Source organism: Pelophylax lessonae, assembly GCF_965119305.1.
Source record: "Pelophylax lessonae genome assembly, chromosome: 1".
In the NCBI taxonomy this organism is placed as follows: domain Eukaryota; kingdom Metazoa; phylum Chordata; class Amphibia; order Anura; family Ranidae; genus Pelophylax; species Pelophylax lessonae.
The window spans coordinates 110,497,777-110,512,825 of record NC_138768.1 but is presented as its reverse complement, the minus strand read 5'-3'; the positions used below and the strand labels follow the sequence as shown (position 1 = coordinate 110,512,825).

Sequence of the window (15,049 nt, the reverse complement as noted above, 5' to 3'; positions counted from 1 at the left end):
ACTTCCTGGGATCCATCTGCCCTTAGCCCAGGCATGCACACAGGAGGGTGTGCTCAGCTAAGAAAACCCCTCCCTGCCTCCTGAAGTCTCCATTTGCCTAGGCAGTAACTGAAAGTAGGCAAAAAAAAAAATAACATACAACACAAAAAAGGTTAAAACACAAGTAAATAGGACACTTCCCTATCTATTTACTAATGCTAGCAGCATAAGAATTAAAAATAGTTAATATTGGTTGAGTGAAGTCCCGCTTGAACGTTATTCTGATAACTCCAGATACACAATCTGCAAACATAGTCCAACTTTTAAGCAAATTATTTTGATAGTAAATTAAGAATCTTCCAAAACATGACTGGTTTCTGGATTTATAACCAGGTTTGTGGGGGGGGGGGGGGGTGGCCACTGCTTGAATTCAAATCAGATAAAGCTTTAGCTGCATAAACATGGACATAGCATTGCCCTTGGTTAGAATGCATGGAAGTAAAAACAAGTCAGCTGCCATTTGTGTCATCAATGGAAAATAAACAAGTTCCATAAAAATAAAAAAAGGACATCTAGCACATCATGTGGCTTAAATGTAAAAAAAAAAAAATATATAAAAAAAAAGTAAGGACGACAACCCTAGTACTGCTAGTTAGCATGTTCTCCTTTTGCCTGCATGGCTTTCCTCCAGGTACTCCGGTTTCCTCCCACCCTGCAAAGACATGCTGGTAAGTTATTTAGCTCCAGTCTAAATTGGCCCTAATATGTGAATCAGGGACCTTTATCATTCAGTTTTTCTCACATTAGTGTGCCAGCTGTAACACTCGATTTCTGTGCTATGATCAAAAGTGACTGATCCAACATGATGGATTTGGTTTAGAAAAACGGAACAATTGATGGCACAATTGTATGCGCCATTTTTGTCTTTTGACTCCAGCTTTAGATTGTAAGCTCCCTTAAGGCAGGGACTGATGTGAACATAATATATTCATAAACATTTTATATATACACACACACACACACACACACACACACACACACACACACGTACCAGTAAAAATAAGAATGAAAAGCTGTTAGGGAATATTCTGTGATTACACGTTATTCATATTTTAACCGGTTGCCGACTGCCGCACGACGATATACGTCGGCAGTCAGCCCCGGCCAGGCAAAGTGACGTATATATACATCACTAGCCTGTCACTTGCTTGGGAGCCAATAGCAGGCGAGCGCGCGCCAGCTGAGGCACGCTCCCGCCCTGCCTCGTTCCCCAGCAAGTCCATGCGTGTGACCGGCGGACCCGATGTCCGCCGGTCACTCTCCGATCGTCGGTGCAGAGGGAGAAAGTCAGGCTGCTAATGTAAACAAGCCGCCTGTCATTCTCACTGGTGTAGAAACACTGATCATATGGTTCTACTATGTAGGACCATTGATCACTGTTCCTACGCTTCAAGCCACAGCCAATCACAGTAAGAATCACGCCCCTAGGGACACACACCACCCGTCCCTCAAATAAAGTTAACCCCTTCACTACCAGTGTCATTTTGCAGTAACAGTGCATATGTATAGCACTGATTACTGCAGTAATGTCACTGGTACCCCCAAAAGTGTCAAAAATGTCAGTCAAGGGTCCGATCTGTCTGCCGCAATGTCGCAGTACCGCAAAAAAAAAAAAAATTGCAGATCGCCGCCATTACGCATTAAAAAAAAAAAACACCAAAAATGACAAAAATCTTTCCTTTAGTTATTAAACGCAATAACTTTAGCGCAAACCAATCAAAATACGCTTTTTGCGATTTTTTTTTACCAAACATGTGTAGCAGAAAACAAATTGGCCAAAAAAAGTTAAAAAATTTTGTTGATTTTTTCATTTTTTTGGGGGGGAATTTCATATAAAAAAAAATGTGAAAAATAGTTTTTGCAAAATGTACCCTTTTGTTTTTAGCGCAAGAAGTAGAAATCGCACAGGTGATCAAATACCACCAAAAGAAAGCTCTGTTTGTGGGGAAAAAAAGGACATCAAATTCGTTTAGGTACAGCGTCGCACGACCGCGCAATTGTCTGTTAAAGTCACGCAGTGCCGAATCACAAAATACCCCCTGGTCAGGAAGGGGGTAAAATCTTCCGGGGCTTAAGTGGTTAATGTATCCATATAAAAAAAAAAAAAAAACACAAGCAGATCTGAGGGCCTACTCCAAAACATTCAGAATGTGAAAGACTTTATATACCATCCGGAAAGTCAGTCACCAGAACAGAGAAAAGAAAAGTCTGGTTTATATAGTGTGCAGACAGGCCCTCTCCTCCCCTCCCTGGAAGCCAACGAATCCTTGGCTTGTATGTCTGTCTCCAAAAAGATTGCATTTTTATTTATTGCCCCACAGCTTTATTTTTACAATGGATTCTTGGCTTAAATGCAATCAGCCAAAGATCCCTCTCTCTGCTGTCATCCCTCATTGCTTGCATGCAAAGTCAAGCACAGACAAAAACCCTTCGTCAATGCCAACTAGAAGAGGTGGGTAGCTGACAGTCACCACAAATACACCTCGGGATCTTTTCAGCCGGCAGAAACGAAAGCCATAGAAAGACATATAATTGGATAAAGAGAGGGTAAGGGAAGGCTGCTTCCTGCCAGCGATGAAGGCCCCTCTAGGCAGACGTCAAGAGCACCAAGCCCAGATGAAGGAAAAGTAGGCTGTGTCCGATCCAGGGTTATTAAGTCATTAAAAAGGGGGAAAAAAATGGATCATGCAGAAAATCACATTTGCAGACTACATCTGGAACCAAAGCACAGGCAGATCAAACTAAAACAAAAAGGAGAAAAACACATGCAAGGGTATAAAGTGAAAGCAAGGACAAAGAAAAAAAGCCACCACCATTCTGTACATTTCATCATAAAACAAGTAACATGAGCCGAGAAGGCAATCATCTACCTCTCGGTACTGTAGCTTTAAGCCATCAGCATTGGCTGCCTTTGTAAGCTCTGTTCTATTTAAGAGGCATTGAAAAGAAATAAAAGCCGTCTTTGTTTGCCTTCTTTTTTTTGAGGGGTGACAGAGACACAAACTGAAGAGACGCAAATAAACATGAAAATGAGAACACGTCCTGAATGCCTGACGGCTATTCAACGATTGGCAAAGACGAGGAGGGTAGGGGAGGCTGAGACTTGCAAATATAAAACCCTCTTTTCATATTTTAGAATATGCAATTTGTTTTATTCTCATTGCAGCCATTGTGAGAACTCATCTAAATGTAAAGGGTTAAAAAAAAAAAAGTGCACTATGTATCCCCCCCTAAAGGTAGGCACAGAGCAATCTACACACAAGACAGGTTTGGACAGTAGTGTGTGCTTGTCTAAAGCCAAGACAAAAGTTGACAGGAGGAGGGGGGGGGGGGTTGCTAATACCTCTATAAGATGGGGCAATACAAATAAAGAGAAGGGGGGGGGGGTGACATGAAAGGTGGGTATTGTTTTCACTCCACTCCCTTGTCCTGACAAGAAACGGCTCCATTCTGCTCAGGCTGGCACAATGCAGCACAGCCCAGGGGTGTGTGATCAAGCCTCCCACCCCCCTCTCTACCGTCCTCTTTCACACACAATTCTGTCAAGCACCTCCGAGCAATCATACAGCTCAGCCCACCAGGAGGTGTGACCTCTCCTTTCTCCCAGACACCCAAATCCAAAAGACACCTCCAGGCAATTAGTGAGAACAGTCCTGAGACAAGACAACCTCCAAGAAAGAAAAGATCACAATCCTCGCTCATATACAGGAGGAGGAGGAGGGGAGGATGTGTATTCTTCATAATCATGGAATAGGAAACAAGACAAATAATATGGATCTGCTGACAGACACCAGGCTCTACCCTGCACCGACAGGAGCCAACACAACCAGAAAACCAGCTCATCAACAAACAGGAAACACACACACACACACTTGGGTATGCAGTGCATTGTGTGTCTGCAGATTTAAACCACCTCCTTGCGTTCTGCCCTTTAAATTCCGCTTTGTTCTCAGCCTACATTTCTCCCCTCTTCTGTACGGGGGGGGAGGGGGGACACGGATCCCTCGGTGGGTGACACACAAGGTTGACAACTGTCCTTAAATAACAGGGATACCCCCTTGTTTACATTAAATCGACACCTCAGGTCTGCATTTCCCTACGTTCCTGGAATGAAGGAATATTGGAGCCGAGGTGTCTGTGCTGAGATCCTACATGGGAGGCTCATAATTAATGCAAGTTCCTTGTTTTTCCTTCAAGGAAAGAGCTGCTGACCTACAAAAATCAACCATGACTAACAATTAAGCAGACATGTTTGGTTGTACCCCCCCCCCCCCCCCAGATCACACAACATACAATCTCAGAGAACACAATACATGTCAGGTGCACAACATTCCCATCTGGAAATGGAAAGAAAAGAAAAAAAAGGAGGGTTCTGGGATCCGATGGATTCTCCACAATACAAATATAAACAAGGCAGCCTAGGACTCCCATCTCCTTGTTATACATTCACTACATGCTGTCCATAAAGGTCATCTACTGCCTACTGAGGACCCCCAGGGTCACACATGCATTAGCAGCTGTCAGATTCATTGCACACATTTCTGGCTGCCCAGGATAGGAGACTCCAACCAGGTCACAGAGCATGCTATGCAGATGGTCGGGGGTAGGGAGGGTGGTCAGGACACCCCAGTTCAGAAATCATATTACACTCACAGATACCAACAGAGTAATGAGTGTTAAGCAGAGACACCTGGGTTACACACAATTGTGATCATTATGGGGGGGATGGGTTGCCTTGTCACATATCACAGGACTGAGCGGTCATTGGGGGGTGGAGGGTGATCAGGACAACCTCAGATACAGTCCTAGCCGTCACGTGGAATAATGGGAAATGAGAACCCCCCCAGGGGCACATAATCCCAGTTTTAGGAAGGAGAGGCTGTGAAACCCCCTCCCCCATCCTGTGATCATAGTGCCGTCAGGAGGGTTATGAGAACATGCTGGGTCACACAATCCTCACTGGTATCTGTGGGACAGGGGGTAATGGGAACAATGTTGGGTCACCCAGTTGTGGAATTGATAGGAAGAGGGCAATAAGTAAATGGGAACCAGTACCCCACCCACCTTCCAGGTCATCTGATCCTAGCTGTCATCTACAGGAGAAGTGGTGATCAGGACGACAACCCCAGATCACACACAACCCCCCCACACCCAGATCACACACAACCCCCCCCCCCCCCCCCCCTGATCACACACACACACACAACCCCCCCCCGCTGTCACCTGAGAGTCACACAGCTCTATCTACCATCCATAACAGGGGGGGATGGGAGGGAGAAGAGACATCCCTAGGCTCACAGTATGCGTGTCATCTGTTAGGGGGTGATCAGGATACCCGCCAATCACAAAATCCTACTGGGGTGGGAGAATTAAGGTGCCCCCAGTCCTGGCTCTCATGTGTTGGGGGTGAGAGCTTTGACACCCCATAATTTTTTATGGTGTAAAGCATTGCGTAAATAGTTGGCACTATATAAAACACTGAATAATAATAATAGACTCAGCTCATGTGTTGGGAGGTGAGGGGTGGACATGGGATATCCCTACCATACAGCCCTGGCGCTCATCTACTAGGGGGAAGGGGGGGCGTAGGACACCCCCCAGGGCATACAGCTCACATCTGGAAAAGCAGGTTTTAGGATGTGCTAGAATGTGTGGCCCCAATCGGTTTTGGAGAGGGAGGACATTATAAAGTTCTGGGATGTCTGGGGAATTTGGCATAGAATATCCCTAAATTAAACAGTCCTGGCTCACATATGTTGCTGTTGGAGGGGGGGGGGGGGGCATATGACTTGTGTGTCATACAATCCTGGCTTCTCATATGTTTGGGGGTGATGGGGGTAGAGCACACCCTCTGAAACATACAATCCTGACTAATGCTGAAGATACAATGAGGAGAAGAACTCTCGTCATGCATAGCACAGGTCCCACACTCCTGGCTCTTGAGTGTAAGGGGGCGAGGGGCGCAACCACTCTGAATCAGTGTCCTAGTTCTCATGTGTTTAGAGGTGGGGGGGCATAGAAGACCCCTGAATCATACATTCCTGACTTGTGTGTTTAGGAGGAAATGAGAACACTTCATCACATACAGCACAGGACGGCCCCCCCCCATCCTGACCCTCATGTTGGGAGGAGAGGGACATAACTATGTATCAGTGTCCTGGTTCTCATGTGTTTGGGAGGTAGGGGCATAGTACACCCAAGCCATGTGTTGAGGACAATAATGATAACACCTTCTGGGCCACATAGCACAGCTCCCCCATTCACAACTCTCAGGCTGGAATAGGATGATAATGATCCCCTTCCCCACCCCCAATCATACAGTCCTGGCTCTTATGAGCGTGGGCTGAAGGACATGACACCCCTGAATCTGTGTACTCTGTGTCCCGTGTTGGAGAGATGGAAATTTGATTCCCTCTTAATCATACAATCATAGTTCTCATGGGTGGGGGGGGGCTGGAGGGCTACATTCTTGAATCAAATGGTCCTGGCTCTTGTGTGTTGGGGGTATAGGGCCACATGTAACATTCTTGAATCATATGCTCCTGGCTCTCGTGTGTTGGGGGTATAGGGCCACATGTAACATTCTTGAATCATATGGTCCTGGCTCTCGTGTGTTGGGGGTATAGGGCCACATGTAACATTCTTGAATCATATGGTCCTGGCTCTCGTGTGTTGGGGGTACAGGGCCGCATGTAACATTCTTGAATCATATGGTCCTGGCTCTCGTGTGTTGGGGGTATAAGGCCACATGTAACATTCTTGAATCATATGGTCCTGGCTCTCGTGTGTTGGGGGTACAGGGCCGCATGTAACATTCTTGAATCATATGGTCCTGGCTCTCGTGTGTTGGGGGTATAAGGCCACATGTAACATTCTTGAATCATATGGTCCTGGCTCTCGTGTGTTGGGGGTATAGGGCCGCATGTAACATTCTTGAATCATATGGTCCTGGCTCTCTGTCTTCCAGTGGCTCTCATGTGTTTGGAGTGATGGAGCGATGCCCCCCTAACCCAGCTATGTGCCATATAACACCCTATTATCCCTCCAGTCGTGGCTCTCGTGTTGAGAGTGATGGAACGATACCGCCCTTGCCCAGTCCTATGTCATCCCTCAGTTCTGGCTCTGTATTAGGGGCGGAGGAATGATTTTCCCCCAAATCCTGTGTCAAATGGATACCCCTGAATCATCCAGTCCCGGCTCTCATATGTTGGGGGTTATGTCCCACCAGTCCTGGCCTGAGGACCCCCCTAGTCCCAGCTCTCACATTGGGGGGGGTGAGGACCCCCCCCCCCCCCAGTCCCGGCTCTCACACATTGGGGGGGTGAGGGCCCCCCAGTCCCGGCTCACACATTGGGGGGTGAGGACCCCCCCCCCAGTCCCAGCTCTCACACATTGGGGGGGGTGAGGACCCCCCCCCAGTCCAAGCTCTCACACATTGGGGGGGGGTGAGGACCCCCCCCCCAGTCCAAGCTCTCACACATTGGGGGGGGTGAGGACCCCCCAATCCTGGCTCTCACATATTGGGGATGAGGATCCCCCGGTCCCGGCTCTCACATATTGGGGGGGTGGAATGAGGACCCCCCCAATCCTGGCTCACATATTGGGGGTGAGGACCCCCACAGTCCAGGGTTGGTAGGATGACCCCCCCAGTCCAGGGTTGGTTGGTTGGGAGGATGACCCCCCCAGTCCAGGGTTGGTTGGTTGGGAGGATGACCCCCCCAGTCCAGGGTTGGTTGGTTGGAAGGATGACCCCCCACAGTCCAGGGTTGGTTGGGTTGGGAGGATGACCCCCCACAGTCCAGGGTTGGTTGGTTGGGAGGATGACCCCCCACAGTCCAGGGTTGGTTGGATGACCCCCCACAGTCCAGGGTTGGTAGGATGACCCCCCACAGTCCAGGGTTGGTTGGGTTGGTAGGATGACCCCCCCAGTCCTGGGTTGGTTGGGTTGGTAGGATGACCCCCCCAGTCCTGGGTTGGTAGAATGACCCCCCCAGTCCAGGGTTGGTAGGATGACCCCCCAGTCCAGGGTTGGTAGGATGACCCCCCAGTCCAGGGTTGGTAGGATGACCCCCCAGTCCAGGGTTGGTAGGATGACCCCCCAGTCCAGGGTTGGTTGGGTTGGTAGGATGACGCCCCCCCTCCCCGGTGCTGAGTGACTCACCCACTTGCAGGACGTTATCCACACAGCCGGACTCCAGCAGAGCGATGCCCCGGCGGAAGGGCAGGCGGTTCTCGTCGCCGTTGTCCCCGGACGATGATGATGACACCGGGCCGGCCGCTGTGGGCGCTCCTGAGGCGGCACTTCCTCCTCCTCCTCCCCCCGCCGTCCCCCCGGCAGTGGCCCCCGGCACCCCCCCTGAGGGGGCCCCGCCGTCCTCTCCGCCCGTGTTAAAGGACGAGTACATGCAGATCTCCCGCTCGCTCCGCGGGAAGGACCAGTAGACGATGCGGCGCTGTACGGGCTCCGGGATCCTCTCGAAGCGCTCCTCCACCCGCTGGAAGGGCCACTTCTCCGCCACCTTCCGGGCCGCGATGTCCAGCAGGGACTCCGGGTTCTGTGTCTTTCCGGACAGGCCGTGAGCGGAGCTGCCAGGGGCTCCTCCTCCTGCCCGCTGCCCCGGCCTGCACGCCGAGCCGAAGCCTGGTCTGCAGCAGAGGCGCTTAGCGGGAGGCTGCTGACCGCGCTCCGCCATGATCGCACCGCTTCTGAGCCGCCAGCGGAAGTGGCCGCACATTATAAACTGGGGGGGAGGAAGGGCGAGCTCAGCGTTCACTCAGCGACACACGGGACCGCCCCCTCGAACGCCCTCCGAGCCATAAACAAACGCCCACTTGTACGTGGAGAAGGATAATTTCTCACACTCGCCACGCCCACTTCCGCGCCAGCTCCGCCCAACCCCAGAGTTCACCAGTCCTGAGACCAGGAGGTGAAAAAACACGTGACGCCCATTTCTCACACTAGCCGCGCCCCGCTCCTCCCTTTCCCCGCCCAGTCTCGAGTTCATCAGGCGAGTGAACCAGAATTGAAAATAAAACTTCACAGCGAGACGTCACGCAGAGGAGGGGGCGGTCCTAGGCTAATGAGCTCGGGAGCCACTACCTAGGCTGGGAAAATGAGCAGGAATGTGGAGGGAGGGGAGGTGACGCCAGCGTGAGAGAGAAGAGGGCGGGCGGGATAACGAGGAGGACGGCCTCTCTTTTGAAGTTCTCCCGAGGCCTTTGAAGTCGGACGTGACAGGGGCGGCGCGCCTCCTGACGGGAAAGCGCTGCGGGAAGGCGTGGCCAGAGGTGTGGGCGTGGCCGCCTGAACCTTGTGACCTCGACTGGCGAGGAGCCCCCGTGCTGGAAGCTGGCAGTGACGTCACGACCTTTTTCAAAACAAAAGAAATGTGGCAGAGTCAGGAAGTGTGCGAGAGCCAAGGTCTGCCCTCCCCTCCCCCACCTACAACCCTCCCACATTAACCCTGTCACTGCTAACACCCAATGTCTGCCCTTCCCCCTCCCACCCCTCCCACATTAACCCTGTCACTGCTAACACCTAATGTCTGCCCTTCCCTCCCCCACCCCTCCCACATTAACCCTGTCACTGCTAACACTCAATGTCTGCCCTTCCCTCCCCCACCCCTCCCACATTAACCCTGTCACTGCTAACACCTAGTGTGTGCACCCCCTCCCATTAACCCTGTCACTGCTGACACCCAATGTCTGCCCTCCCCTCCCCCACCCACATTAACCCTGTCACTGCTGACACCCAATGTCTGCACTCCCCTCCCAATGTGACACCCGGTGTTTGCACACCTCCTCCCACATTAACCCTGTCACTGCTGACACCCAGTGTGTGCACTCCCCCTTTTCCCCTACTATTAACTCTGTCACCACTGACACCCAGTTTGTGCCCACCCGCAACAGATTAACCCTGTCACTGCTGGCACCCAGTGTGTGCACCCCCCCTTTCCCCTCCTATTAACCCTGTTACCGCTGACACCCAGTGTTTGCACACATCCCCAACAAATTAACCCTGTCACTGCTGACACCCAATGTGAGTACATCCCCTCCCATTAACCCTGTCACTGCCAACACCCAGTGTGTGCACCCCCTCCCATTAACCCTGTCACTGCCAACACCCAGTGTGTGCACCCCCCTCCCCTCAACAGATTAACCCTGTCACTGCTGATACCCAGTGTGTGCGCACCCCTCCCCCTCCCATTGAACCTGTCACTGCTGACACCCAGTGTGTGCACCCCCCTACCCCGCACCCACTCCCATTTAAAGCTGAACTCCAGGCAGAAAAACTTTCATTGAAATATACAGAATTACTGACGCACCATAAAGTATATACATCCACTGTGTGTGCACCAAATGCCTTTGCAAACTCCATAACTATTTTGGAAAAGTAGTGGTGACATCATCACTGTTCTGTGCAGAGAGCAGAGCTGTGGGAGGGGCCCAGCAGGCTCCACCTACTACAGGCTACCTGTAGAAAACTACAGGAGGGGGGTGGAAACAAGACCAGTCACTCTGAGCACGAAGAGAGAGCAGCATTGGCCAGTCTATTATTACAGGAAGTAAAGCTTTGCACTCGATTACTGTACAGAGCTGGAAGAAATACACAAATCGCGCCAAGATTCAAGTATAACACGCGTCTCTTGTGTTTCCACAATATTTGCTTGAAATGAAGTTCAGATTTAACCCTGTCAGTGCTGACACCCAGTGTGCACACCCCCTCCCCACTGCTTAGGGACTCCTGAATCGTCTCAGATCAAACATGAACCTGTCACCTGATCCAGTCTTTGATGGAATGTGCATTCATTTATTTCTATATCTCCAATAAATCCTGCAACACTTTAAGAATGTACCAAGTATGTAACATATATGCCCTCCAGAATGCTCATACCTGCCAGAGAACCTGTGGTGAAGTCACACAAGACATCCTATTGCCAGTGACAACTAGTCATCAAGCAACCACACAAAGGGTTAATTCACCTTTACCAAAAAAAACTGCCTATGCAGATAAGGGGCACTTGTAGATAAAAACAAACTGTGTAGCTTTGACCAAAGCTGGATATTGCCCTTGATATAGGTGTAGGCCATCTATGTACCTCCCAAAGCCTGACTGAAAACTCCCAGAGATGGCATCATTCAATCCTGCTTGTTGCTAGGAGTTTGCTAAGACACTGCCAGCAATTACTGCTCAGCCCCACCATCACAGGAGTTATCTCCCAAACTTCACTCATATGTGCTCCAATGATTACCTCCTCTGCCCAAACATTGCTGAACTCAGAGCTTGCAACAGAGGAGGGAGAGGTTGTGCCAAGGGGTAAGAGGCTGGCAGTGTCTTAGCAACATCTAAGCAACAAGGCAGGACAGGATGATGCCATCTCTAGGGGTTTGTTAGCCAGGCTTCAGGAGATGCATAAATAGCCTAAACCTATAGCAAGGGCATTATTAAACCTCAGTGAAAGCTGAAAAGTTTTTATTAACCACTTAAGCCCCGGAAGATTTTACCCCCTTCCTGACCAGGGTTTTTTTTTGCGATTTTTTACTGCGTGATTTTAACGGACAATTGCGCGGTCGTGCAACGCTGTACCCAAATGAAATTGACGTCCTTTTTTTCCCACAAACAGAGCTTTCTTTTGATGGTATTTGATTACCTGTGCGATTTTTTGATCATGCGCTATAAACAAAAAAAGAGCGTCAATTTTGCAAAAATAACAATATTTTTCACATTTTTTTATATGAAATTCCCCAAAAAAATGTAAAAATCAAAATTTTTTAACATTTTCAGCCAATTTGTTTTATGCTACCTATGTTTGGTAAAAAAAATCGCAAAAAGCGTATTTTGATTGGTTTGTGCAAAAGTTATCGCATTTACTAACAAAGGGAAAGATTTTTGTCATTTTTGGTGTTTTTTTTTTTTAACGAGTAATGGCGGCAATCTGTGATTTTTTTTGCGGGACTGCGACATTGCGGCGGACAGATCGGACCCTTGACTGACATTTTTGACACTTTTGGGGTTACCAGTGACATTACTACAGTAATCAGTGCTATACATATGCACTGTTACTGTAAAAATGACACTGGCAGGGAAGGGGTTAACTGTATTGGAGAGGGAGGGGTTAAGTGTGTCCTAGGGGCGTGCTTCTAACTGTGATGGGACATGGCTACTGGTGTAAAAACAGAGATCAACGGTCCTACATAGTAGAAACGTCTCATCTCCATTTTTACACAGGGGAGAATGACAGGCGGCTTGTTTACATTAGCCGCCTGCCTTTCTCCCTTCCCGCTGAACGATCGCGAGTGACCGGCGGACATCGGGTCCGCCGGTCACACGCACTCACTTGTCTGTGAACGAGCCTGTGCTATTGGCTCACTATTGGCGCTATTGGCTCACAAGCCAGTCACAGGCTAGTGACGTATATATACGTCACTTTGCCTGGCTGGGGCTGACCGCCGCAGTATATGTACTTGTGGTGGTCGGCAACCGGTTAATCTATAGTCATCCTTTACCTGCATAGGCAGTTTTTTTGGTAAAAATCAACCAACCCTTTAGGGTTCATTTACACCTCAATCTCTGTGTTCACTGTATATTTCTGCATGGACATTTTCAGTGCATTTGCAATACATTTACATGTGTTTGCAGTGCGTTTGGTTTGTTTTCTATGTATTTAATTTTTTTTTTTAATTTTCACACATTTGCATGCATTCATGCGCCTTTGCAGTGCGTTCACAAAGGTTTACGTGCATTTGCGGTGCAGAAAAGTGCAGCATGCTGTACTTGTTTTAAATGCACATAAAAGCACTGCAATAGTGTAAGTTAGACTGGCTGTCATACATTCATTTTTCTTACATATGCATTTGTTCTGTGTTTTTACTGTGTTTAAAAACACACCTGACTGCTTCTGGTGTAAATGAGTAAATGAGCCCTTAACCACTTGCTGACCGCCAGCAGTAAATTTACTGCTGACAGGCTGAAACCCAGGCACATGGACGTACCCGTACATCACAATGAACTTCCTGGATTAGAGCAATGCCCCCTGCTGACCTGTGCTCTGACTGGACAGAACACGAGTTTGTCTGCAGGTTACAGCCAATAATTTTGGCTGTATACCTGCTGATCGGCTGATGCCAATCACAGCACAGAGACCTGTGCTCACTGCATCTGGAACAGTCAGCTCCCACACAGTGAACCACTGCCATTTACTGTGTGGCAGCTGTCCATTCATAAGTGAAAGGCCCTAAATAGCCTGCTGGGTGCCATTATCTGTGGTGGACATGTCTATAAATACATCTATTCTAATGTGTGTACATGTGTGCAATATTGCACCTCTAGTTAGGCCTCTATACCTGCAAACAAGTACATGTTTATATATATGATCCTTACAGCTGGCAGGTTCTTCTTGATGGCTTGGCATGATGTTCCTGACGTTCCATTCGTACCTCCACATCTTACCCGATAACCAGTCTTCATGAATAATCCTAATAGCCCACAGGCCTTTATATGTGTGGGTTAAATGAATGTCAGTCAGCTGTGTGAGCCTGCCTGTGTCTGCCCTCCTCCCTGTACTGTAAATAAATAGGGGGAAGGCTCTGCTCAGGAGTGTCTGAAGATCTGTATGGGAAGAATAGAGAGGTCAAGCCAGAAGACGTGATCGTCAGCAACATCTGGATCGAAAAAGTGTGAAGGACAATAAACTGGACCTTTGTTTCAAAAGCTTGGAGACCCCTGTTCCAGTGTAATAGCCCAAACATGTCTTCCACTCTCAGATCCTTTATGTTATTCACAGCAGGCTTGAGAAATAGTGACATTCACCTCCCAGGTCACAATCCATAAGTTTATGTAATATGGGACGTAGCACCCTCCTAGGCAGGTGCTATAAGAGAGAAAATAGTTTTTGGATCTCTTTGCTTACCAGAGAGATTGCCAGGTAAATTTATATTGCTCTCTGCCTACCAGAGGAGCAAGATCTGCTAGTGAGGTCTGCTCATGGTGCTTAGGTGTAGCTCAGTTGGTGTGAAGTGTTTCACACTGGTCCAAAAGGGAGGCATATTGGACAGTGGGAGGAAACCTGACCAATGAGTGCCCAGGCATTTAGTACAGCCCTGGTGATTAGCAGAGGAATATGCCTCAGTGCATGTTGGGTTACTATATAAGTGCCAAGAGCACATGTGCTCGGGGTCTTTCAGCTGGAAAACGGGGTCTTGGAGGGAGGGGGTGGCTGCCCCTCCTCTATAGAAGCTGCCATGTGGCCTCAGATGGTCGACCTGAAGGCTGGAGAGTCAGAGAGGAGCTGAACCCAGATGTCCTGCAGAGCTGACTGGAAGGGAAACACTGGAAAGGATCTGTTCTGTCTAAAGTGAGTACAGATCTGTGTCATGGGGTCTGTTCTGACAGGGCCACCCCTTCTGAGGAAGAGTCAGTGAATGGGTGTCAGTCAAGGGGATGCTAGGGAGTGTCCTGAAGATAAAGTAGTTGCAACAATCCTGCTGCTAGAGAGAGCAAGAAGACCTAATTTTTCCATACAAGTGGCAGTATGGTTAAAGCAGTATGTCTGCTTCCACAAATAACCTGGTGAGACCAAGTGAGAGTTGTCCTTATCAACTGTAAATAGTTCCAGTTGGAGTATCTCACTATTCCCTTCTCCCATCCAAGTTCCACAATAAATATAAAACCAAAACCCCTGGGCTGTTTATTGAGTAACGAGCCACTGGGAGTAAGAATGGATGTGTGAACTGTCCCTAAGTGACTGCAGGTAATCAGAGAAGGCCCAAGAAGTCATAACACAGCAAGCGCTACAGGGGCAATTGGCCACATGTTTCAGTCCTTGACCCCACTAGCAACTAATAGGTCCTGCCTCTTCCAAGGAAAAAACTTCTTTGGGAGTAGTAGGCCATTCATATCTGGCATCTATGGATGTCTTACCCCACCTTAACAACTTGTTTATCCCTTTGGTAAAGCGGAACAGTTTTACTTTAGGATGATGTTCTTCTTTTTCCAGTGTTTACTGGCATG

The 15,049-nt window shown here is 48.9% G+C and overlaps 1 protein-coding gene across 1 annotated transcript in view; it reads right to left on the bottom strand.

Moving 5' to 3' along the window:
• ZSWIM6 (zinc finger SWIM-type containing 6) overlaps positions 1–8,759 on the bottom strand; it is a 185,874-nt gene extending 177,115 nt beyond the window's left edge. Inside the window, exon 1 of the mRNA XM_082260031.1 lies at positions 8,201–8,759. Coding sequence (XP_082116157.1) covers positions 8,201–8,732 — 532 coding nt within the window. The 5' untranslated portion in view covers positions 8,733–8,759. The remainder of the gene's footprint in view (positions 1–8,200) is intronic.
• Positions 8,760–15,049: the final 6,290 nt, after the last annotated feature.